Source organism: Talpa occidentalis, unplaced genomic scaffold, assembly GCF_014898055.3.
Source record: "Talpa occidentalis isolate TD23 unplaced genomic scaffold, MPIMG_talOcc4v2.1 talOcc4.7, whole genome shotgun sequence".
Taxonomy (NCBI): Eukaryota; Metazoa; Chordata; class Mammalia; order Eulipotyphla; family Talpidae; genus Talpa; species Talpa occidentalis.
The window spans coordinates 106,312,749-106,340,174 of record NW_023605083.1 but is presented as its reverse complement, the minus strand read 5'-3'; the positions used below and the strand labels follow the sequence as shown (position 1 = coordinate 106,340,174).

Genomic DNA, 27,426 nt, shown 5'->3' with positions numbered 1-27,426 from the left:
AAATATTCCATTTATGTAGCTAAAAATAAAATAGAATCTACCCTATTGCACTGCAAACTCTCATGCAAAAAAAAAGTCAAATTGCTCAATCTCTGATAAGGCAATAAACTGCATTTTCAAATACACATCAAATGTGAGTTCACTTCTCATAAGACATTTGCTGTTTAGGCAATTCAAAGCAGTTATAATGAATCATCATTCACAATGCTTTGATAACTATCGCGATCATTTTTCTTCCAATAGGTTAGCTCCATTTTACAGATGTAATAACTGACAAACCAAAGGGGCACTTTCTGAGGACACTTTACAACACATTGTCATAGCCAGAATCTACATGAAGCTTTTTCTCATCTTAGTTCCTGAGACTAGCACTCCACATCAATATCAAATAAATTTAAAGAAGGACTGAGAAAGTCTTTGAATTCTGAGGTTCTTGGCATTAAGTCGCCTCTGATTTTATTGATCTGCCTGCCTAGAACGGCTGGAGAGCCCACTTCAATATGAATGCAAAGTCAGAGTTGCTGCCTGCTAGTCGAATCCGCTTTATTTAAGGAACACTGACTTCCCTGGCAGTCACAAGTTCTCTGTGCCTTTTACCATCCCTTCTAGCTGAATTTCATTTCGCTTGATTCTAGCTAGCCCTACTACATAAGTCTTTTATCAAATAAAAATGCTCTGATTCTTTTGCCTTCTAACTTAAAGGGAAAAAAAGACCCTATATGAAAATGATGGGGCCGCATGCAAACAAGCAGTGGTTACATCATGCTGTGACTGCGAGCCAGTATAGGGCAAATCTTTTGAAATCAGGCAGCAAAGCAGAATCAGAAGAGGTCGGCTGAATAACCTACTAGCAGTTACTAACAGCAGTACCATAGGAGAAAGAGCAATTTGACTGGCTGTGACCAGTGGTGGTCTCCTTGCGTGACTGTATTTCTGCAGGAGAATCCAAATCAAGAGCTGTAAAACATATCTGAACCATGTATTTCTACTGGCATCTCCCCCACCACCTTCTTGCAGTTCAGATGCCCCCATTCCACTGCAACGCTTTAGTTTACAATGAAATGATCACTGCTTCATTCATTTGCAGCCCCTGCAAAGCCCCTTCTTTGCTCTGCTGGAAGATTTTGCTCTTTCTGAAACAAGTATGCCAGCAGAGATAGAGCACATTACTGTTGCCTGCTGTATAATTAGCTACAAACCCACAGCACAAAACTACAGGGATTTACAGGTACCCTGGATTCTGCTTTTCCTCCCCCCTGGAATCAGCTAGTCTTCCTTGACAAGAAGGGACCTTGGGCTACCCTAATGATATATTGAGAGTTTTAAACTCGACTCTCCAATCTTACAAGTCTAGAGTGCCAAAATAACACAGCAGAGACTAGAAGCTGAGCCATGGATACAGGAAAGCACTTTGGTAAGCACTTAAACCTGCTGAGAATCTTCTCTTTTGCCAGATGCTTGCATCTTATCAGCAAGACTACCCTGAATGAAGGAAGCAAGCACTGTAGGATTTTATTTATTTATAGCTCATTCTGGCCTGCTAACTACAACCAAGTGTTCCCACCGCTAAAAAATGCTACAAGTTGGATGACTTTTGAGTATCTCAGTAAGAGCCAAAGAAGGATCTAATCTCTGGGTGGCAAAGATTATCTGGATTCTCAAGAATGGCAGCAGCCTGCTGATTAGTCACATGGAAGCTTTCTGGTTTCTAAACTTCTTCACAACCTTCTTCCTAAAAAGAAGGTCCAGAGGGCAACTCACCAAGAGCTAAACATTTCCAAGCAGCCTAAACTCAGTAACGACCAAAACGTGTGCTATCTGGGGAGAACATAGCCGACCTCTTCTGGATGTATGACATGAGAAAAAGAAAGTGTCTAAATGAAAACACCATGACACAGAAGAAAAAATTTACTAGGAGCAAATAGCAGAAACGGTACAATGCAATACAACTATTTAACTATGGCATGATTTACATATAAGGATAGGTGGTCCTCACCCACTATATATGATGTACAGAAACATAAAACAAAGTGGACTACCATCTCCTGTATTATTCTGAGGCTCATTTGCATCACATATTAAAAGTTTTAAAAAATTGGGGCCTCCCCGGTGGCGCAGCAGGTTGAGCGCCACGCTATGAAGCTGTCCGCAGCCTCTGCAGGGCGGGTTAGATCTGGCCGGCTGGAGAGAATCCCACATGGCACAGCAGACCTCTCCTGCCACGCCCGCTGCTCCCCTCAGCAGTGTCTTCGGTCCATCTGCCTGTTCTGCTCCCCACTCTGTCTCTGGTGAATTCTCTCATCCTCCCACTCCTCTGGCTGTACTCCAGTTCTTGTATAAATAAATATTTTTTTTTTTTAAAAAAGATGCTATAAAAAAAAGTTTAAAAAATTAACTATGCTCACCTATGAAAATCATTTGGCATTTTAAATTTCAGAGGGTCATGAGCTGCACAGCCATATGCATGTCCCATAGAGTTTATGGGATAATACACTTTATATGTATTTGTCTAAATACAGTCATATTTTATAAGATCAAATACATAGGCTGACTGAAGAACTTACTGTTTCCAGATTATTCTGAGTTGCTTAATATGCTCAAAGTTAAGTGAAATCCTGAACGTCAAATAATCTGATAAATTGTAAAAAATAAAGATATTCAGGATGATCCTTCAGTGTAATAAGATTCTCTATCACCAGCACAAGTGAGTGATAAACTAGCATTTCAGAATGGGAAAAAAAGACAAACTAACAAACAAAGAAGATACACACAAATGCACGCGCATACATAGTTTGTGCTGTAAACCCTGAACCTTACTGGAGGAAGAAAAAGAAAAAGGAATGCTAAATGGTATGGTCTGAGCTGCAGGATTAATCCATGTAAAATACTGGATGAACTCATTAAAGAGCTGGGCTGATGGAATCTTAGACTAGAGAATTAAGTCCTAAAAGTCAGGATAATAACAAAATGTTCTTTTAGTGCAAATCAGCTGTCCTGACTATTCCTACACCAAGAAAATGACTGATGAAAATAACACTTCTCATCTAAAAACTATTGCTAACTGGCTGCAAATCACCTTAAAAAGGAAAAGAAAAGAAAAAAAAAACACACAGGAAATATCCCCTCTCTCCAAAAGAATGCAAATACAATAGGACATAGATATTAAATGTTAAGAAGATATGGAAAGAAAAGCATACCACTCATCCACACACACTTCACATGTATATAGATTTCTTACTAAAGTCAGGAATATCTCTGAGGCTGCTATTCAAGTAAAGAGAATTTAAAGAAGAAGAGAGTTTATTTAGACCCAGAGCCTCCCCCACTGAAGCTCTAATGACTGGATTCTCTGGTTAATAAGACCCGGGGATGCCAAATTAATTATAACTACAATTAAAAAAAAAAAGAAATGGAATTCTGGTTAGAAGATCAAGAAGATAAGATGCCTTGACTGAAACCTACCTAGCAAGAAGGATGATGCAGGAAGCCATAAGACCTAGAAATGAACTGTTTAGTCATCTGCTTCTTTACCAAAAATTTGAGGGAAAAAAAAACAGTCAAATTATACTGAAGTACACAGTAATTAAATGCCAAGTAAAAGTTTCAGTCAAGTAAACTAGAAGCACTCAAGATCTGTTGTATAACACAGCGCTTAAAGTCAACAATAATATATTGTACAATTAAAAACTTAAAGGGGCAAATCTCATGTTAAGTGTTCTTTCCATAACAAAATTAAAAGTATAAAAAAAGCCAATAAATACAAAGTCCTCTGAGGAATTTAAATAAAAATAAAAAGTTACCAGATATGTTGAGCACATACTAACTGCCCCAGTGTGCTACAAAAGGGGTGTCTTCCCTCTGAGAGACTGCCCCATTTATTTGCTGGAAATTATTTGTGTTTTGTCTACTTCTCTAAAAATCAAAACTTGTCCTACTGGGACATGGGTCTTAATCCAAATGGCATCTAAGGCATTTCCCTGGAAAAAAACCACTCTGCTATTATCAGTCTGCAGATGGAGCCATGTTTTGTCCCAACCCATGAAGGCTACATCACGAATTAACAACCAATTGCAAAAATGGAATTCTACCAGGTAAGCCTATATACAGCAAGAGTCTCGCTTTGATATCACAGCTTAGAAAGATATTTACATCTAAGGGCTTAGACAAATTTAGTCTACGTCAAATGATGCCTGACTAGGAATGTACAGACCAAGCACCAGGAAAGAAAATAGAAAACTGATGAAAAGAATGCACTTGTTTTCTCCCCCAAGAATTTTTGGTTTGTTAACCCCATTGGGGGAAAATAACATATTCTGTTTTGCATTGATAAGTAAAATATCTACATACATATGCCTGATCTCTATCTTCACTGAATAATTTTTAAGGCATGGATAAAATACTGTAGCATGATATAGTACCAGGTATAGTACCAGATACTTCCTATATAACTACTAAAAGTAAGCAACATAGAGTTGTTGTTTTTTAAATGCCACCTAGGGGCACTACTATTAACACAATACAAAAAGGACTCTGTGATTGTCCTAATTAATTTTTGACCTAGAATTGAATTGCCTATATTAAGTAGCCCTTGAAATATGATTATTTCAAGCGCTACTTAATATAGCATTGAGACATGCTATAGTGTAAAATACATCCTAAATTTCAAAGATTTAATATGAAGAGTGGGAAAAACTCAATATTTTATTTTCATTACTTATTGAATGTTATTTTGATACAAGGGGTAAATAAAATGTTGTTAAAATTAATTTTATGTTTCATAAATGTGGCCTTTTAGATGTGGCCAACAGGATATTTAAAATCACAGTGTAATTTTACAATATTGTAAAATTACAACACTGGTCTAGTTGTAGTGATTCTCAGTCGTGTTGATCAGAATTATCAGAGGGAAAAAAAAAAAAAAAATTATCATGGGCCTCCCCGGTGGCGCAGCGGTTGAGCGCTGGGTTGCGAAGCTGCCCGCAGCCTCTGCAGTGCCAGTTCGATCCCCGGCTGCTCCCCGGCCACCGCAGGAGGGTCCCACATGGCGCGCAGACCTCTCCTGCCGCCCGCTGCTCCCCTCAGCAGTGTCCTTCGGTCCTTCTGCCTGCTCTGCTCCCCGCTCTGGCTCTGGTGAATTCTCTCACCCTCCCGCACTTCTGACTGTACCCAGTACTTGTATAAATAAATAAATAAATCTTTAAAAAAAAAAAAAAAAATTATCAGAGGAGCTTTTTCAGAAAGTGGTCCCCTGGATTTTGTCCAGAATGAATCAGAATCTTGGGAGTCAGGGTCCCAATATGTATTTTTCAAAATATTCCCCAGATAATTCTGAGAATCATTAATCAAGACATAGATTAATGGGCATAGTTGGAAAAAACTATGTCCTTGAGTGTTGCAAGTCAAAGAGTGGAATGGGCACTGGTAAACAAGTCCCCTGTATTTCTGTAGAATAAGAAACAATATGCTCATTGCCTGTTTCCTCAGAGTAGAAAAGCATAAAATTACTAGGGTTAGGAAAAAAGTTAGAAATTGGCTCAAAACTAGCTAAAAGGAAGACACACTAGAATTCTATTCTTCAGTGGAACAGAGTTACCGTATCACAAAGAGTATGACCGCCCTTTGGCCCTGGTTCCCAGGAGAGGGAGACCCTATCCTTAGAATTTCTCAAGTAGTAGGAACGTCATTATTCATTAGCCCTTGAGTTTAAATGCCAGCAGTGGAGAGATCTCAAGACAGGGGCTGCTCACCAGAAAAAGAAACCATGTGACAAGAGGGTTGAGGACTTCAGGCTAAACTGACCTCCTGAGAGAAGGAAGAATCTAGAGAATGAATTCATGATATAGTCTATGATTCAATCACTTGTGCCTTCATGATAAAACCCTAATAAAAACACTGGACATGAAGTTCAGTGAAGGTCTCTGTTGGCAAACACACTGATATCCTAGGACGGTATATACACCTCACTCTATGTGTCTCTTCATTTGGTTGGTTCTGACAGGTAAGCTTTATCATAAAACTGTAATCAGAAACAGTGATCTCCTAAGTTCTGTAAACTGTTCTAATAAATAAACCAGAGGGGGCCTGGAAACCCCAAAATTTTTAGTGAGCTAATCAGTAGTGTGGGTGGGAACCCCACTGAAGGCCCCATCTGAAATAATACAGTTTTGTGGAAAGCTGAGCCCTTAACTTTCAGTGTCTGATCTGACCAGATGGTTATTGTAAGAATTGAATAGTAGTACAATAGCTGGCATCAGAACATGGTCCAAATTCCTTATTTTCTTACAGAAACATTTGTAAGAAAATATAATTTTTTATAAAACTAAATTCAAGTAGGAAATTTATAATAGCTGAATAATGTCTAAAGTTGAATATATCATTCTGTGATTAAATCAGAGAATACATTTTATATTCCTAAACTAACAAAAGAACTCAGATCTTAAAAAGCATTAAAACACTTAACATTTCTCTGATTTTCAAAGATTATTTTAGCTTTTCTCCTTTCTTATCTTCACCTTTACATGTATGCCAGTAATAATTATGATAGTAGTAATCTAGCAGCTTATAATTTTATATTACAGACAACCCAAGAAGACTTTTAAGAAACTACAGCACTACAATTTTGTCTAAGTATGGATTTTATCCATAGAGGTATATATACCCCAGACGTTTGGAGGGACAACTATACAGTTTTGAAATCACATCAGGAATAACCAACATCCATACCATTAAGATAGAAAGGTGTACAAGATTTCTAACAAAGAGTTAAGAAGTATTTCTCTCATTTTCCAGTCGACTCTCCCTTACAAACTGGACACATGTCCTCAAATAAAAAAGTAGGACAGGGAGAGCAATTCAGAAAGACAAGGGGAGCGATGAGGAGTAAAGGAAATCAGAAGCAGCTCTGCAGCCTGACTACAAATCACTGCCCAAAGGGAAGAGGTAGCAGAAAGCAGGAAGAAAAGGAGAATGTCCTGAGAATTACAAAGAGCATTACGTATAGCATGTAGTTCTGTACAATTATTCAAGGAATGCAGGAAAAGAAAGAAGACCGAGTGCTGAGCCCATGTGTGCTATGAGTACTTCAGCGCTCGCTGAAGGACAACCATTCGTTTCTGGAAAATGAGATTCTGAAATCCATGGAGGCAAAAATGTACTGAGAGATGCTTGCTAAATCAAGGATATATGCTTTTCTCTGCCAGCCATAAGGAATTTTTGAGGTAGAGAAGTGAAAAGATCTTCTGAGACAAAGAAGAGAGGTACAATTTCTGAAGATGTCTCTGCGCATCTGCTGACCTCTGCTGGAACAACAGTGGCATCCAGTGGCCAAAAGTCTCAGCACAGACCTCTTTGTCTCTAGCAAGGGTTTCTATTGCTTTGGGTGAAGTGGCAATTCAGAACAAAACCATTTCTGGTGTCTATAGCTAAGGATCCCCAAAGACACAGTACTTTGTAATACAAAGTGAAGAACCAAAGGCCATAAAGAAGAAATGGAGGGGGGCAGCTTCAGATTGCTGTGGTATTTATATTTCCTGTGGTATTACTAAAAAGAATGAAAATGTAGGGGGGGATGAACATATGTATAGGTGAAACTCCTTGGTTTTCATTGCCTCAGAATACTTTTAAAAATGAGTATACAAGATAGTGTTTTCATGTTAAAACTAAAGCTATATTGAAAGAAATTTTTTATGTACAGTTTATATTTTAAAGGTCTTATGAAGGGAAGAATAAGGGATCGACATGCCTTCATTAAATAATTTACTTGAATTTAAGTTTGCTGTTGCAGGGTTAGTTTTAAAAACTGAGTTTCACCTGTTAAATTCTGATGTCTGTATTAAGGGAGATAAAGAAATTGGCTCAGGTATAACCTTAACCCACAGCAAACACACAGAAAATCATTCTACCCAAGATATTTTTATATTTCAACTATTGACTTAAAGTGCAACTAAAAAAAAGAAGTATGTTTCCCCAGTGAAAAAAAGCAAAAATAAATGGACTAGTCCTATACTTTTATCTTAATTAGACCATACTTTATCTTTCCAGTTCAGAGATCAAAAAATTAAGGGGTACATCAAGAGGTTCTTCGCTCATGGTTTAAACTGGTAGATTTTCTTTTTTTTTTTATGTTTTATTTTATATAATTCTTACATCACTTTTCATTTTTGCACAATGTATGCATTTTCATTTTGGTTATATTCCCCATACAACTGCACCCCCCCCCCTTATTTTGACCCTAATCCTTTCTCTCCCCGCGCCCCGGACCCCCCCCCACCACCACCCCTAGTGTGTCTCTGGTTTACAGTTGCTTGTTAATTTTTACTTTGTCAATTTTCTGATCTAAATTTCAAGCTAAAAAAGGTACAGAACTGTCATACAATTTATCTTCCTTAAATCTCCTACTAGAGTTCTGGCTGGTTTAGGTACCCACACTAGCTCAAACTCACCTATTTGGATGAGATGTGGGCAGCATGAACTGGAATTCCACTACGCAGGTATTGTCCTTAAGCTGGCGGTGTTGTACGCTGTTAAGTTCATAGGCAATATAAGCCCTTCGAACATACACCTGGTTAAAAAGTAAACCTCAATAAATACACTCACAAAAACGAAGAGATGGCTAGCCCGGGAAAAAGAGAGTCTTAAAAAGAAGTACAGGTTACCCCCACCACCACTATCAGGAAGTAGAGCATTCCAATTTGGTATGATTTGGTAGGTTATTATATATATATTTTTTTGGGGGGGAGGATGCAATTACCATTAATTCAGTAGGAAAAAATTTAGAGCATTCCCAGACCCCAAAAAACAACCTACCAAATCATACCCAACAGAAACTTTCTACTTTTGGGTAGTGGGGGAACCTGTATCTGATACAGAAGAAGGTGGTTTATGGTGACAAAAGTCCCAAGTCTCTGTATATACATACATTGCTTTAAATAAAAAAGCTTGAGTCTTAAAATTATACCATGACTAGAAGCAAAAACAAAATTAGCCTCTGCTAGATACATCTAGGAGAACCTTAAACCGTTCATGCCAATCTAAATTTTAGAGAAGATCTTTAGCAAAAGAGAGCATACAGAACCATGACTATTACTTCATTAAGTATGATCATTTCAACAGAAGATGAAGGCAAGCAGTGGGAGAAATGAGACTTGCTGATTCTAGGTCACTTGATGAATGAAGATAGAAGACAGAGCAATTGTAATACAGCTCAATTCTTTAACTATCATGTATCTTTATTCTGTTTTCCCACTGACCAAATCCAATTTTGATTTTTTTTATAGAATACTTATATCCCTCAAGCCCTAGGCAAAAACAGTAAGGCATATTTTAACATATAGTATCTTAAACATACTAACATGACTCAAGAGTTAAAGAAGAGTTAAAAGAAGGAGACTACATGTCAGTCCAAACTCTCACACTTCACAGCCCATTTGCTTTGCACATAAAATGCTACATGGGATTCTATCAGCATGTAAGGTAAATAAGAAGACTTTCATTAAATGATACGAAAGCACCATAAATAAACTACTTAGGTACTCTAAAATTTTGGTATTTACTGAGTAAGAGACACTCTAGCTAGAGAATACAAATAAAAAGTAATCCAAAAGAACTGGCGTCAGACTGTAGTGATGCCATATTATATAAAACCATCTAAAATACTCCTTTTCCTCATCTTCAAAAAACATCTAGTTGGCAATTTTACAGCAGTACTCAGGGCCTGCAATTTTTGTGCTTAATGAGGTAGTGTGCTGTAGTGGAAACAGAAAATTCTTTGAGTCAGATTGACCTGAGTTCAAAGGCAAACTCTTCCACTTATTATCTATGTGATTTTGGACAAGTCATTTAACCTCTTGGAGTCTCAGTTTCGTCCCACTTCATAAAGTAATTGTAGGATTAAATGAGAAAAATAAAGAACCTAATACACAGTTCATTAAATGGTATTACTTTCCTTCCCATGACAAAATATTTCATAAGAGCTACTTGACAATTCAGAATATAATTAAAACCCATTTTATTTGGCCCAAATCACAAGATGTTAAGGTTACACATGTTCTGATCAGTCATATGTTTTCAAGGAATTGTGTTACAGGGAATCCTAATTCATTATGAAATGGGAGAATTAAAATAGCTGGAAAGTAGAGACTATTGAAAAATTCTGGTTTCGATTTTCCTATGATTGGAGTCCAGATGTGATCAGTTCAGCTGAAATACCTGAGTAAAGTAAGATCACAGTTCAGTTTTTATGGTTTCAGTGGAAAAGAAGACTCTAAAGAACCAACTTTAAGGTCAAAGAAAAAGGACTGACATGGTAGCCAAAGGACAGAGGAAATCAGCTAGTAAAGATCAGGCAGTGCTACTATAAAAACTCACCTCCAGAGCTGCCATCCTCACTACCTGGTTGCTGTGATAGAAGAAGTTTGGTAGAACATCAAAAATAGATGTTTCGGACAAGATGAGTTTCTAGAAGGTAAAAAGACAAGCTTATATCATTACATCCAAATGAGAACAATTTCAATGGACAGTATTTGTCATTTTGAAACCTTTAGTGAGACCCAATAATTTTGTCTGTAAATGTGAACTTCTCCTTTCTGGGCTTCAGCATTAATTCTATGTAATATAAGTGTTCATGACAATTATTTTTATCCTTCCTGTCATACATTTGTACTCTATTTCCTAAGTATTGTCGTATTACTTCATTATATTGTAGTAGATCCTAGATTTGAACCCCAGAACCCCAGTTGAAATGCTATATTTAAACCATGCTATATGTAAACAAAAACATCTTTCTTCCCCCTTCTGGTTCCCCAGAAAGAAATCTGACAGAAATGCTAATGATACTCTTGGCAAGATAAAACGATGTCCAGGTAGAAAAATAGGAAATCATTCCTGAGGAAATGATGTTGTTTAAGAAATAATAGTCAAGGTCCTTTCAATTCAAAGTAAAATCAGCCAATACTATTACAAAATTGGCTCCTTATTAAAGCTTAATAGTAAGCATTGAAATTAGATGAGATTAAGTCTCTAAAAGACCAACAACTACCTAATTATCCATCTGATTCAAATATTAGAAATCAGTGCTATCACCTAATTCTGGCCTAGAATATTTTCTAGATAAAAACACAAGAGGTAAAGGCTTCAACAGGACACATCTATAAAGATATACCAATTTAATTTTTAAAGTTAAACCACAATTCTAACGATATTTTTATAAAACAGATTCATATGTATAAATCATTTTAGAAAGTCAGGGTATGAAACTTTATAATCCAAATTAACTGATCAATTACTTACATTATGCTTGGGAATAAAGGGGACAAGAGTTCAGAGAGGATAAAAAGGATTAGATGTATACCTGCAGGTTTTCAATGCAAAACTGATGTCCGTACATGTCAATAGCTGATAGGAAGATAGACTCTACTTGGTTATGGCGAAGCTCATATGATGGCAAATGGGAGGCAATAAGAACCTATAGTGAGAGCAAAATAAGAGGCATAAGTTCCTGAGGGAGTGATTATTCTAGGCTCCTATTAGGCAGTTCTGATACAAAAGCAATAAATATAAATCTGTAAGTGCAGGCATCAAAGATAAAACAGAGACCAAGTAAAACAACTTCTAGGTCCTGTAACATAAGGCCAATGCCACCAAATACTGCATTTCAGTTGACTCTCACCATGATTTGTGTTGTGAGCAATTTCCCATTGGGGGCGGGGGGGAAGGGAGAGAAAACAGCTTCAATCAAGTTCCATCAGTGCATGTGATTTACCATTGCAAAGCTGCTAGTCCTGGGGACTGCATGACTAGCTGTTAATTGGGAATCAGGTCTGGCAGGGAGCAGCTGTGGAGAAGGTAGATGCAGCAGAGCCAGCCTTTTGCAACTCTGAAGCAGAAAGACAGACTAGGAAAAGCTGTTCTGACAGCCCCAGATACTCAGTACCAAGGAGAAGGCGTCAGGGTGTACCACCAATGCATGTGAGGGCAGAGAGAGTGAGAGCAGTGTCACAAACAACCAGGAGCACGGTAGGACCTGAATACCCTCAGCAGGTCACTGAGAGGTTCAATAACTTTGAGTAGTTCAGTGACATGGATACAATTGTAGAGAAAGCAGAAGGTCACTGAACAGCTTCAAATGCTGCTTCCTTGTCAATGCCCAAGCACTGCAACACAAAGGGAGAGCCAACTCGCAGCTTCCCTGCTGAAACCTTTTGGAATGGAAATGAAGACTATAGGGTGAAACTAACTGGACTTCTCTGGGGTTGTTCTGATTGCTAGCGCCTAAGATTCATTTCATTATCTTTCTGCTTTCCACACTTGATTTTTTGCTGTACACTTAAGAAGTTTTCGTCTGCTTCTAAGTTTTCTTCAAGAAGTAAGAAATATTGAGTGTGTTGCCTCCCCTCAGTTTCCTTTCCTCCACATGACCCTGGTTTACTATCACAGACTACTAGGAAGTGTAGAGAATGATACCAGTATTTAATAATGGGAAAAGGGCTATTTTTAAAAGACTCAACGTTAATCTTTCCCTTTCTCTTTAAAAAATATATATCAAATAAAAACAGTTGTTCTGAATTCAGTAAGACATACAAAGAAAATTATATAATCTTCATAAGGTGACTGGGTAAAAAGTTCATTGCAGGTGGGACTGCCAGCTTATAAAAATCATCCCTCCCTCAAAACCACAAGCTCATGTCCTTACCTGGCGTGCTCGAAGTGCCACTTTCGCATTGGTTGTCTTACTGAGTTGGGTTAGTTCTGTGAGGATATTCAGCAGCTCATCAGTGAGGGTAGGGTCCCGACCACACAACTGATCCTAATAGTTCATGTAAAAGAAGAACGTACACACCCACTTAAAAAGAATGAGGTGGACAGGACTTTGCAATTGGAAAAGGGAATAAAAACAAAGTAAACATAGGTAGATTGGCTAGAAAATGCATACCTCTTGTTACTTTTATTGTAAACAATGTGGGAAAGAAGATCCCAGAGGAAGCTGCTGCTAGGAAGAAGTCCAAATCACTCAAGTCATTCAGATTCAAAATGCCTAATGTATTTTTATAAATCAGCACTACACTTTTAACATAGAAGAAATCATCTCGGAGGCCATTAAAAGGGGTTAAGGGGGACTCTGAGTAAGAATTACAGATGATGTCTCAAAGATTTAAGAGATATTAAATAAACATGTACTAAAGACTTCTGTCTTCCACTTTTGGAAAAAGGCAGAATAAGGCAAAAAGGAACCTCTCTTTATGGTTTTCATTCAGCAAATGTTTGGCATTTCAGGAGGATGCAAAACAGAAACACAAAAGCAAATTATTTATTTATAAATAGACAGTAAATAAAAACACCATCACATATTCTGACAAAGGCCAAAAATCATTTATCCCCTTGTACCAAATGTCATCCCAGGACATCTAAACATGGTGAATCCTTAGCTGGATTAGAGGGGGAAAAGCAAACTGCTGCTATACAATCTATGGTTTATTCAGGATTGGATCAATCCTTTCCTAAAAATTAAAAATTGTTAAGGCAAAAACCTCAATTATAGCTTGAGAAAAATATTTTTTTTGGACTGGAATATCAGTTTATTCCTTAAATTCATCCATCAGCAAAGTAATTTTTATATAAGCTAAAAACACTGCAGATGCAGTTTTTATGCATGTTTGTCCTTTGCAATTTGCAGCTATTTATAGTAATTCTTAATACCACACCATATAAAACATAATCATTTAGTTGTAGTTCCCTCTACTTGGAGTTTGAAATAATTGCCTTTATATATTAGTGAAATTTTAATCTCCCTGTACTATCAATAGGACATGAAAGATGACCAGATCCCAAAAGACTTCCTGATGCTGCTTTTTTAATCTTCTCTCTACTGTTGATTATCAGTCCTTTCTTGAAGAATCTCCATTTCACACTTAACCTGCCATTTCAGGGATACTCTTTTCAGTCCTTTATCCTGTGATAAAGGACTGTATAAATAAAAGCATTTGGCCCACATAAGCATTTCCCAAAACACTTTTTCCACAACTCTACCACCTTCCATGTCACAAAGGTAAACAGTTTTGGAATATTCAGCATGTTTCTCGAACATCTTAAGAAGCATTTTCTGTTTTTTCCAATCCACCAACCAGAGGTCTATTTCAATTGTCCAGTCATAAAACACAAGATGGGATTTATAATTAAGGAAATACAAGTATTGCTTTCACCTATTAAATGTAGAAAGAAATTACTCATCTGAGTGGGAAAAAGAGAAGTTGTTAATGAAGTGAATATAAACCCAGAGTTTGGTTGGGCATGACCTGTTACACCTATTCAAGGGCATAACAGCAAAGAAGAGAGTAAATGCAAGTAAGTTTCTTGTTGTTGAGAATTAATAAGCAAAACAGAATTTCAAGGGAATATATAAAATCACCAAAGACAAGACCATAAAGAGACAGAATAGGTAAAAGAGACAGGTTACAGTGGGTAGGGAAATCAAGATTAAGTTTTTCCTACTTACATTCCACTCTCCTAATGTTCCTAATAGAGAAAACATAATCCTGAGGTACTTCAACCATGAGAATGACTCACAAAAGATCTAAAATCTGGGACATATCCTGGGTAATACAACTCAGCGACTGTGCAAATACCCACAGTTTCAACATTAATAACAGAAACCAACATGACAACGTAAGAATACTAGCCACCTACCCCATCTGTATTAGATTTGACAGGCAATGTTCTCCCTTTAAAGGAAATCAGATTTACTTTTTAAGAATAAAGAAAAATGGAATTATCCTCCTGCTTAATTATAGATGATAGTATGACTTAAAAAAAACAAAACATAACAAAACAGACAAAATCACTTTTTTTAAAACCACTTTCTCATTTTATCTTTCCACTATAAGATTGAAAGGGAGTGAAAATGAGGGTAGGGAAGTAGGAACCCTATCTGTTTAAAAAAAAAGTGAACTATGGAGATTAGAGCAAATAATAGGGAAGTAATTATTCGGTCACAATCACCAACTGACAATCTTCCTGGGCTCCTTGTGATAAAGTACAGAAACCAGACTATTCTGGGATGTGAAATACAGTATGAATAAACCACTACACTTCCATTAGTTTATCCTGCCTTGGAAATTTTCTATTCAAATGTTATTTTCTCCATTGCCACCATTAGTACCAAGGAAAAGATTGGCAGTGGAAAATTAAGTGTAGAGCAACCTTTTCAATTGTCTCCTGTGCTTGACCTAGACACCATGCTCAGGTCCTGAAAGAGATGGAAGACCATTCTGTTCATCAAAACCAGGTATCCTGAGATGCAAACATCCAAAAGGAAGCCATGCCAACAGGCATATGAAAAAATGTTCAACATCCTTTATAATCAGGGAAATGCAAATTAAAACCACATTGAGATACCACCTTACACCAGTAAGAATGGCACATATCAAAAAAACAAGCAACAACAAATGTTGGCGATGATGTGGTGAAAAAGGAACTCTCCTACATTGCTGGTGGGAGTGCAAACTGGTCCAACCACTATGGAAAGCTGTCTGGAGGTTCCTCAGTCTACTAAAAATGGAGCTACCATACGACCCAGCAATTCCACTGCTAGGGATCTACCCAAAGGACACAAAAACATTGATTCAAACGAACACCTGTACATCTATATTTATTGCAGCACTATTTACAATAGGTAAAACTTGGAAACAATCCAAATGCCCAAAAATAGATGACTGGATCAAGAAGATGTGGCATATATACACAATGGACTATTATTCAGCAATCAAAAAAGATAAACTCATGCCCTTCACAGCAACATGGATGGAACTAGAAGGCATTATGCTCAGTGAAGTTAAGCCAGAAGGATAAAGAAAAATACTGGATGGTTTCACTTATAGCAGGAATATAGGGGAACCAAATAAGACATCGGTGTAAAAAAATAATCACAGTACAAAACACAACAAAGCAAAAACGGACAATTGTAAATCCGAGACACACTGCAGGGGAGGAGGAGGGAGAGGGATCAGAGGGAGGGAAGGAGGGAGGAGCACAGGGGACTGAGGTGATGGTGCACGGGTGCACTGGGGAAGGAAACTCTTGGGGACTACACCTGAAGGGGTGGGGTAAAGCAAATATTGTTTAAAAATGAATAATGATGTAAAATAAATAAATAAATAAACTAACTAACTAAAAAAAAATTAAAAAAAAAAAAAAAAAAGGAAGCCATGGCCCTGAACTAGAGGCGGGCTTCCTCTGGTCAACTGGACAGCTTAACATACTACCGAACACTGGTAACAATTTTATAACAATAATATTACATGACTGGTTAAGAAGTTGTGTCTCCTCAACATAAAGAGATTCATTTTAAAAGCCCATCTGCTAATTTTGGGGATATAGGTCATTTGCATCAATATGCAGCCCAAAGTGAAAATTATTAGCAATGGTTAAGATTGGTACCTCAGTTATTGCTTGATTTTTCTTAACCCAGATGGTTGCTAACCACAGGGGATATTTCAAATTTGCAGAAATATATCAAACATGCTTAAATGACTAAACTATAGCCGAAATGACACAGTTGTGCCAGAAGAACTCAGTATAGTACAACTTGACCTTAGCATCCTAAGATTTGTAGGCAATTCAAAATGAAAAGAATACATAATGCTCTCAGGACATTAACTATTGTTCAGCTCAGTGAGGCAGTAGTCTCAATATCAGCAACGGATGGTAGCTGCTTCTAGCCAAAACTGGACTTCCTGACATTCCAAGGACGTTACAAAACAGGTTTAACAAGAAATTCTTAGCACTACCTTTATTCGGTAAACTTGGGTTCACTGGGAAAGATTTTTTTTTTTAAAGATTTATTTATTTATTTATTTATACAAGCACTGGGTACAGTCAGAAGCGCGGGAGGGTGAGAGAATTCACCAGAGCGGGGAGCAGAGCAGGCAGAGGGACTGAAGTACACTGCTGCGGGGAGCAGCGGGCGGCAGGAGAGGTCTGCGCGCCATGTGGGACCCTCCTCCGGTGGCCGGGAAGCAGCCGGGGATTGAACTGGCACCGTGGAGGCTTCGGGCAGCTTCGCAACCCAGCGCTCAACCGCTGAGCCACCGGGGAGGCCCCACTGTGAAAGATTTTTCTTCTTAAATGTTGGACAAATTTATTTACAGTACCGTTAAGAGGAAGAGGCAAGAAATTGATCAGCACTCTAAATACTCTCTGTTTAAATCAAACCAGGCTCACAGGCATAGCACTGCTCACAAGGAAGCCCGGTGACATCATCATGTTCACAAGGGCAGTGCCAGGTATTACTAGTGAGAAGACTGCTCAGCATTAGGGTGGCCTTGGGTATGTTCTTTGCCACCTAGACAGCTATGAGGATTTTTTTTTTTTTATTGGTATCAAATTCCTTGCTTGGCCATAGTTCCTAAAATATCTCTAAGTAAACATAATGTTCTGAATTCTAAGTTTTATCCTACAAAATTAAAAGAAGAAGCGTTTTCAAAAAATAAACTTACGGTTTTTAATGGTGGCACAATGTTCCTCCAAATGGAGAAAACTTGACAGGACCTTAGCATTTTATTTAATAGTTTGCTTTGCTTTCCAGATAGGGTGAAAGATTAGAAGAAATTTGCTCAAGCATCCCTGAGGCAAGTTACCACTAGGCATCCCTGGAGGGGATGAAGGCATTTCTTCACAGGAACAGCCCACATTCTGTAACTTTAATTCACAGATGTCTGATTTTTCTTGATCCCTCCCTCTAGGTTCAAAAACCCCAGAAATCACCATCTAGCTCAGCAAAGCACACCATCAACACTCCTACTTCTAGAAAGCAGAAATTGGAATGCTGGGCACATAACAATCTATCAGGAAGGCAAAGTTAAGCAAAGAAAGGAAAGCCAACAGAGAACACAAGGTAGGGGAATAAAATGCTACCATGTAAGAGACAATAAGGCCTGCAGAAAGAGTAATCCAAACAATTAAAATGGTCCTTTTTCCAGCTACCACCAATAGCACAGATTCAGGGTGAAGGGAGAAGGGGGGCGGGGGTGTGTGTGTGCCTGACCATTGCCAAGAAGGAGAAGCCATGCCTGGCACTCAGTGACATCAGATCAGAAATCTTTTTATTGAGCTTTCATCCCTTCTCATTAAGTCACTGTTAGCTGCCTCAGCTCAGTCACATCAATTAAGCTGCTAATTTCCAAATCCCTAAGATGAAGTGATATTACAAAAGAAACTTAAATGGTAAGAAAGATTACAGGTCCTACTATGTATATCAACTTTGTTTTTTAAAGAAAAATGTGGTCACAAAATAAAAAAATAAATTCATCCTCCTCATTCACATCTTCATCCTTCTTCCTCTTCCCTTTCTATCTGTCCTATTCATCCAAAACCAAACACTAATAAACAGCTCTTTTCTCCAAAGAGCTCAGCCTGTTGGAAAGAAAGTTTGGGTATTATCCATGCAGGTAAGAAGTAATCAGGATGACAAGGTGGGGAAAAAAGAACAGCAGCAAGTCAGAGTCCCATTGGCTTCTGCCTGTCCTGACTGGCAAAAGCAGAAAGCAAAGCCTCAAACCAGTTCTCTGACAGGGCCCAACGCCTCTGCAGCACCCCCCGTGTAATTACACACTTGAGTGACTGGACTCTGAAGAAAATTGAAGGCCTGAGCTCCGAACAGCTGCCATTTTCTCTCTCCATCACACCAGCGTGATTACTTGAGAAATGAACAGCCCCGGCTCAAAGCTACTCCAGAATTCTCAGAGGAAATATGGCTCCGTGTTCCAATAATGAGATTCTTAAGGCAAGCGTTACTTACAATCACTCCGCAAAAGGAGCGAGCCAAGCCCCTATATCTTACAAATTAGAATTTAAGAAACCCAGCGACAGTCTTGGACGATCATTACTCTTCTGCTGCTCCAAGGATTCTGGGCTTTGGTCTATTTTTAGTGTAGAAAACTGTTAAGTCCTTAAAAAGGTAATCATAATAAAATGAAAAACTCACCATAATTAGCTTCCTAAAAAGGCAAATTCTAACCCATTTTAGGTCCAAACTGACAGTCTTCTACTCCCTCATCATTACTCCTTTCTGCCAGAAAATATTGGCTTTATCCAAATGAGAATTAGCAACCCTTGTATTAAAATTAAAAAAAAAAAAATCTAGTCAGAGATTTCTTTCCTCTTTTGACTGAGAAAAAAAACCCAGCAGGTTGCTAATTTTTTTCAGCCAATTATATCACTTTGCTGAATCTTGTCACTTGGGGAAGTTGAAATATTATTTAGTAATGATTTTTTTTTTTCTTTTCAAATGCATCTTGTGGATTCCCAACATCCAGTCATTCCAGGGTAAGAAAAGTAATGAGCTCTCCCTGTAATTACACATTTTTAAAAGTCACTATTTTTAAAAATGTTATATCCTTGAGTTAAACAGCTAGGCAGATGAAGGAATGGCACTGTGGTTAACTAGAGATGTAAGGTAGATAGCTTCCCTTCATTCTGAACTATGAAAAAAAAAAAATAGCAGTGAAGATTTACATGGGGTTTTGTTCTCTTCCAGAAGAAATGATGGGATTAAGGTATCAAGAATGCCAATTCCACAAAAGGACAAGAAAGGAAACTCTAGGAGCAAAAAGGTACTATAGTACCCAAAAAGATAAACATGCAACACAAGGTAATTGTTCATGGCATGAGGGACTAAGATAGTCTTATTGTTCTTATTCATAGACTCAACCAGAAAAATCTAGGCATGAAGGACTTGCAAATCATCTTTAAAAACCCTTAAGTCCCCAAAATTTTACTCCACTGATCAAATGTACATTAGATCTACTCACATTTAATGACATCACCTCTCATTTCCACTTGCTACTAATGCTCATTATTACCAGGTTAAGAGTCCAAAAGCATTGATCTACTACCAATACAGTGTTCTGAGCTAGATTTCCTAATAAATTAAATAAAAAAGGGATCAAAGAAAATTTAAATGTCTTTGGGGGGGGTGGGAAGGTCTAGACTTTTAATGGTTGTTTTTGTGTTTAAGTTTAGACGTAAGAGCCACTGCTTCTATTCATGGAAAAAGCATAAATTATAATAAAAAAGAGTACACTGGCTACATGAGACTCAGATTGCTATGGTCATAAATGACAGCAGGAATGGGGAAGCAGAGAGTATCCCAAAGGAGAACAATGATATCTGAGTCCCTGTGCATGATTATATGCATAACGGCCAGAGCAATCCTTTACTGACTGGAGCAGGTTCCTTCAGGTCAAGGACAAAGTCAGACGTGAGTAACTCTTAATCTACAACCCAAGCCCCACTCATCCCACAATTATAAAGACAGGAACTTTTCCTCTGACTACAGCTGACAGGAAAAATTCTTTTTTAAAATAATTGACCATTCTATGCAATCTGAGAAATGGTACTCACAATAAGCATTGTGACCAGAAGATTCTTCTTGGTGACTTGAGCATGAGAGAAGATGTAGTTCAGTACCGTGTTCATGTCACTCTTGTTCTCCTCCCGAAGGGCAAACACACATTTGTCATAGTGACCTACAAGAAGCAAAAAGAATTGATCCTAAGCCACGGATGTTCAAGTTTACATGTGGTTTGCTTCTTAGTGTCTGTAATTCCCCTAATAAGCAGTGAGAAGAAACAGCTGATGAATATTTTGGATGGATTTGTACAGAACTGGCAGTGTAGTTTAGTAAAAGGAACTCTGGATTAGGATACAGGAAAATTGCTATGACCTGGGCTCAAGTTGGGCTCTATTACCAATTTACTATGTGCTCCTGGGCAGGATATTTTCCTCTCTCAGCCTTAATTTCATAAAAAAAAAAAAAAAAAAAAAGGGCGTGTGTGTGTGTGTGTGTGGAGATTGTGGGAACGTGTGCCTTAGAACTAATGGATTGGAGGATAACTGCAAACACTGCACCTCTACTCTTTTCACTGAAGCTTCCTGGAGTGACTTCTCTAGACTAGTGGCGGTTCCACTACTTAGAAAGAGATGCTAATACCACTAAACCTGATGCTTTCTAAAATCTATTCCAGTTTGAGATTTTGGTTTCAAGTTTGATTCACTGAAAATGTTTCATCCTAAATAGAAGGAAGAGTTTCAGAACAAAAATTAAACCCCAACAAACAAACATCAAAGGCTACATAAGTATGGTTGCTACCTTTGGAATCAATACCTCCCCCTGTAAATCCATGAACAGCTATGAATTCTAAATCCAGGCTAAGGCATAGATCAAGGAGAACCTTGCATTAAGTCGAAAGGTCTGTAGGGAGACTAAGTTATGTATATTTTCACTGGCCTTTCACAAGGCCACCAGGGGTAAGTTAGTTCTGGCTAGGAAATCTATGTTTTCCAATGAAGCACAAGCTTCAGGTATATTGTAGTGATATCTACCATGGGATATTAAGTAATATTCAGCTCTTTAGAAAAAGCTTGCCTTAGAATTAAATTCCCAAGAAAAAGAGATTTAGTGTTTGAATAGTCTCAAGGGCCAGAATTTTATGAAATCATGAAAATACTAAAGGATTATCACCTCAGCCCAGAATCTACATTAACCTACAAACAGTGGCATTCAAACTGCATTACCATGGATTACTGACAACTAAGTACATTCAATCGGGGCAACTCTGCTTTTACCCGTTTTAAATATTAGAGGTTAACATAGTATTTTTTTTCCCAAAATACATTTGAAAAAGAGTAGATGATTATCCTTACAGGATATGAGAAATCTAGAGCTGCCACCTTCATTAAAAACCCATGTACAACAAAACAGATGCTTTTTTAAAAATTGGTGTCTTAGGGAAATTCTTACTTCTCCCTACCAAGATTTAGCTTTGAAGTGCCAATGGAAATATATCCTAGTATATAAATTATTAGGATGAGGGAAAATAAAAAATTTACCCAGGGGGAAGGCAGATATTAAGCAGAAAGAAAGCAATGATACCGAGTGTACTCTTTTTAAAAACGTCTATGTAATAGGGGCCTCCCTGCTGGCTCAAGGGTTAAGACACAACCTATGAAGCTGTCCATAGCCTCTGCAACATGAGTTCAATTCCCGGCCAGCCAGGGAGCAACCCACATGGCGCAGCAGACCTCTCCTGACTCGCCTGCTGCTCCCCTCAGCAGTGTACTTCAGTCAATCTGCCTGTTCTGTTTCCCGCTCTGTCTCTGATGAATCCTTTCAACCCCCGCACGTCTGGCCTGTACCCCAGCTCTGGTGTGCATAAATAAAAAATAAATAAAAAATAAAAAATAAACTTCTATGTAATATACAAAAAACAAACACCTAAGTAACTACCATTTACCTTAATAGAACATTTTTAGTATCTTTGAAGGACTGTGTACTCCTCAGAAACTAAGTTGGAATTTTATGTTAATTATTCATTGGCTTTTCTTTACATTTATCACAAATGGATGAAAGTTTCATTTTTGTTTTTCAGCTTCATAAAATGGAATCATTATTAATGGATCCTTCAGTTACTTATTTCTCATCCTCAACACTGTTTTTAAGATTCAGCCTTTTGTTTACAGGTATACCTTGATTCATCCTTGTTCACTGTTATATAATAAATGGCTGTACGAGTATGCTGAAATTCAACTATACTTGTGTACATTTGAATTGCTTTCTGGTTTTTTTTTTTTTTTTTGCTATTTTGAATAATGCTATCCCATATAGCTCTGTACATGCCTCCTAACAAGCATGTTTAACTGTTTCTCTAGAATATATTACCCAAAAGTGAAATTGCTAGGTTGAGGAATATAAAAAAATTCAACTCTATTAGATGTTGACAAACCATTTTCCAAAGTAGTTACACCAAATGTGTATTTCTGCTTAGAGAAGCAATTAAATATTTTTTTTCTTTTAATTTTTGCCAATCTTGTTGTGGTTTTGGAACATGTTTCTCTAATTAGTGATTAGATTAAGCATCTTTTCATAAGTTTATGGATCATTTGTGCTTCCTCTTCTGTGAATTACCTTTTGCCTGCTTTTCTATTAGTTTTCTTTTGAGTCACTTATTGACTCATAGCAGTTCTCTAAATATTCAAGACACTAATCCTTTGTTAGTTCTAAATATCATCTCCTGGGCCCCCCTGGTGGTGCAAGGGGTTAAGCACAGCACTATGAAGCTATCCACAGCCTCTGCAGCACAAGTTCAATCACCGGCCAGCCAGGGAGATACCCACATGACACAGCAGACCTCTCCTGTCTCACCCGCCGCTCTCCTCAGCAGTGTTTTCAGTCAATCTGCCTGTTCTGCTCCCTACTCTGTCTCTGGTGAATCCTCTCACCCTCCTGCACCTCTGGCCTATACCCTAGTTTCTGTATGTATAAATAAATTAATCTTTAAAAAAAAATCATCTCCTACTTTGTGGCTTGTATTTTTAGTTTCTTCACAGTATCTTTTCACGAAAAATTCTATATTAGGGTTGAACTAATAACCCTTTTCCTATATAATTTGCACTTGCTGTGTCTTGATTGACAAAATCTTCTCTATCCATATATCACAAGGACATTCTCCTAAAGTTTTAGTTTTGTCTATTTAGTACATCTGGAATTGATTTTTATATGTGTGGCATAACATATGGATCCAATTTCTTGTGTTTTGGTTTTAGTTTTTTATTTTACAAATAAAATATTTTATTTTTTTATTTTACATTTTCCCATTGTCAGTTATTGAAAAGTCTATCTTTCCCCCATAATGTACAATGTCTGCTCTGTCATAGAGTAAGTTTTCATGTATGTGTGGATCTCTTTCTGGATTATGTTTCATTGACCTATTAATTTGTCCTTATACCAACATCACAATCTCTTCATTAATATGGCCTTATATTAAATCATAATATTTAACTGGATAAATCTCTCCACCTTGCATTTCTTTAAAAGTAACTTGGTTATTGTTAGACTTCTCTTTCATGTAAATTATAGAATTAGCTTGACAGATTCAACAAAAATACTATAGTAAAATTTTTATTAGAAGATCAATAAATCTACACATGAAGTCAGGGAGGATAAACACTTTGCAAGCATATATTCCAATCCAAGGCCATGATTTTTATTGGGATCTTCTTTATTATTTGTGGTTTATAATTCTCTCCAGAGAGGTTTTTTTTGTGTTAGACTTATGGAGTGTTTCATATTCTGACTTGCTATTTTGTGGCATATTTTTTCTGAACTGTTTTTCTGATTGTTCTACTATAAAGAAATAAATTTGAATGTTGTATATTGATTTTGTATCCAACAACCTGTTTGACTTTAATTGATTCTAATTATAAGTATGTAGATTCTTTAAGGTTTTCCAGGTGGACATCATATCTCATAAAGGAAGCTTTATTTCCTTTATTTCCAATCCTGATACCTTTTGTTTTTTTTTTCCTTGTCTTTCTGCCCTAGCTAGGACATCCAATATGATGCTGAAGAGAAGCAGAGCTAGCTGCTGTCCTTGTCTTACCCTTAATTTTAAAAATGCTTTCAATATTTTACCACAATGTATAATGTACCCTGTAGACTTCCTGTGGGAGACCTTAACATAATCAAAGGTCAGTTTCATTCTTCATTTGCCAAGAGTGTATCATGAATACATGTTAAATTTTGTCAAATGCTTTTTTGCCTTATATCTAAATAGGAGGATCATGTGTTTTTCCTTTTTTAATATACCACATGACAAATAATATTAATTGGTTTCTCTGATAGCAATCAAGCTTGCATTAGTGGGGTAAAGTTAACTTTGTAGAGATGTGTTGGTTTACACATTGCTGGAAAAATTTTCTTGAGGATTTTTGCTGGCCATGAGTGGCAAAGCCATCCTTCAACAGACACAAAAGGGAGCAAAACTGACCAAGGAAAAAAGTCTTATTTCCAATGCTGTGGTGTTTCATTGCCATCTTGTGGCAGAAAGCAGTATCTGCAGTACATAACTTTAAAATTTTAACCAGGGTGTTTCACATTTAGACACTTTACACATCATTTAGTGAAGCTCTTCAGAGAAAGCCTGGGATAAATTCCCCCTAAATGATAGAGTGAAAAGACTGGAAAGTCTGAACCTTTTCAGATGCCTATGGTTCAATCCATGGATTAGCTGCTGAGAGCCAAGCTCTTCAGATAGGCTCCCTCAATTTCAGCCGGTCATGATTCAGCCAACTCTCGTTGTACAAGGTCAAGAAGATGTCAACAAGGAATGTTAATCTCTACTAGAAAAATTATTTCAGCCCTTTCCCAGAAGCATACAGGATTCACAATCTCATCAAACTGTTTTGTTGTTATTCTTTGGCACTAGTGGGATATGAAGGTTTTGTTTTTAAGGCAGTGGTGAAAGGAAGAAGAATTTGTTAGCAGCAAGTATTAGTGACAGGATGTAGTGGCTCAGCTGTTGCACAGTACTACGGGGAAACTTTCTGACACACAGAATCCTCAGAAAGGGCTTACCGTTCTGGAACTGTGTCTCTACCCGCAGGTACTGCCGCAGCAGGTCCATCACCACAGCCTTCATGTGCCCTCGGATGCCACTTCGGTACCTAATCAAACAGAAGATTACTCTGCTGCAAAACCAGACAGACTAACAACTCTATTAAATAACAGATATTTAATAATAAACCCAGAGCCAAGTTTTACTTTCTAGACCTTCTACTGAACTGCTTTCCCTTGAATATACGGTGGGACAGGAGTTAGCCTGGAATCAACCAGTTAATTTAAATTCCCAGTCTAAAAGAAATCTGTCTATAGACAGCGTTTTTATAAGAGAAAAGATGAGAGCAAAACAAAAATAAAATCTCTTAATAGCCCTACTTAACAGTACCCTGATTTATTTCCTCCTCCTAAGTAGAAATGATTACCACATTCTTCAATTAGCTAACAGTATCTGAAAAATTTATGAGAATATTAAAGTTGGAAAGTTCCATTAATATCCCTTTAGTACAACAGTTGGCTCTATAAGCTAAGAGGAATAAATGTCATACTGGGCCCAATGCCAGAAGAAATATTTGGAATTTTAAAACTGTAAGGAAAACCTGGCCCAAGTTCTTTTTTGCAGCCACGTGCCACCAGATCCTTGATCAGGCCAAGACTCATTCTAGCTTCAGGCCTCTTTGTATTTATTGGAGTGGGAGGTAATGAGCAGGGCAGTACATCACGTGTCTGGTTTTGTTCAATGCAGATTTAAGTTGGGAGAGAAAGAATAACCCAGAAACTTGGAACAAAATGGGTCCCAGTGAAGAGTATCTCAGAACCTTGGGTGAAAAATGGGTCCCAATGCCAGTTTTATTCAGTGAATTTAGATCACAGCAAACTGAAGAAAGAAGGTCCAGACTTCTAAATGAAATATGTCACTACAAAGCTGCTTAAAAGAAATGATTTCCAAAAGTTATCCACACAATTTCCCACTTAACCAAGAAATATTTCCCCTCTGGATGTACAAAATCATGTTGGTGTTTTGGGTTGGGGTTTATACTGAATAATAAATATCTGAAACTTGAGGAAAAAAAAAACTGTAAGGCAAAAGAAAACTGTCATTTCTGTACCTTCACAATAGATACAGAATAGGAAGACATCATCAGAAATACTGAGTCTGACAGTGAGCTCACAATTCTAAAATATTTTGAACATAAGATATTTTCTAAGCTATACAGTAATTTGTAATTTCTCTAAGTTCAACCTGAGGTAAATCTCTTCTTGACTACTTCGAAGAAAGGAAGGCATGGAGAAGGACAGGTCTGGGAATCTGGAGCTATATGTAACTACCTCTGGACCAGCTGGACAATGCTCTGAGTGTTCATGAAGAATACTTCCCGTTCAGATTTCCGGTTCAATGTAGCTGCATGGCTATCTAGGATGTTGGCAATCTAAAGCATAAAAAAGGGAAAAAATGAAACCCATCCCAACAGTGGGACCCAAAGCTTTAGTCTATACAACATTGCCACTAGCAATCTTCGTAATTATAACACAGTGATTTCTATCTTTCACATGTTGGGAGTAGTTGGAAGTAGCAAGGTACAGTTTAGGGGCTTGTTATAATAAGTAAGCAACAGTCATCTCCTTTCTTCAGTTCCCAGATGACCTAATGATTGCATCACAAAAACTACCCTCTACCAGAGGCCCTAATAGGCAAGATATGCTTAAGGTCAAGGTTCAAACTAATTCCCACTGGCTTAACTTTATTTCCCACAAGTAAATTTGTTTTATAAGCAAAGGGTAAGCATACTGTTGAGGTAGCAAGAAATCTCTGATAATAAAACTCTACTTAAAATTTACAAAAATATCTCTAATTAAGGTACAGCCCCTATGTCTGTGTCCCATTAGGGCACAAACCTCTAAAGCCTGTGTGGTCAGAGAATGCATTTCGCATATAGTACTTTCATTATTGGGCTTGTGTCCTGAGGCATTTTAGTGATCCACACAATGCTTAAAACTACAAAAGCACAACATCCAGTGTGTAAGAAGGATGCAGACAGAAA

At 37.5% G+C, this 27,426-nt stretch overlaps 1 protein-coding gene across 9 annotated transcripts in view; it reads right to left on the bottom strand.

Moving 5' to 3' along the window:
* ACACA (acetyl-CoA carboxylase alpha) overlaps window positions 1-27,426 on the bottom strand; it is a 262,049-nt gene that overhangs the window by 111,608 nt on the left and 123,015 nt on the right. For all 9 annotated transcript variants that reach the window (XM_054688839.1, XM_054688841.1, XM_037495224.2 and 6 more), the window contains 7 exons: window positions 26,714-26,814; window positions 25,403-25,491; window positions 20,392-20,516; window positions 12,689-12,802; window positions 11,348-11,461; window positions 10,366-10,455; window positions 8,442-8,560 (listed from right to left, as the gene is read on the bottom strand). In XM_054688839.1, the coding sequence (XP_054544814.1) occupies window positions 8,442-8,560; window positions 10,366-10,455; window positions 11,348-11,461; window positions 12,689-12,802; window positions 20,392-20,516; window positions 25,403-25,491; window positions 26,714-26,814 (752 nt within the window). The remainder of the gene's footprint in view (window positions 1-8,441; window positions 8,561-10,365; window positions 10,456-11,347; window positions 11,462-12,688; window positions 12,803-20,391; window positions 20,517-25,402; window positions 25,492-26,713; window positions 26,815-27,426) is intronic.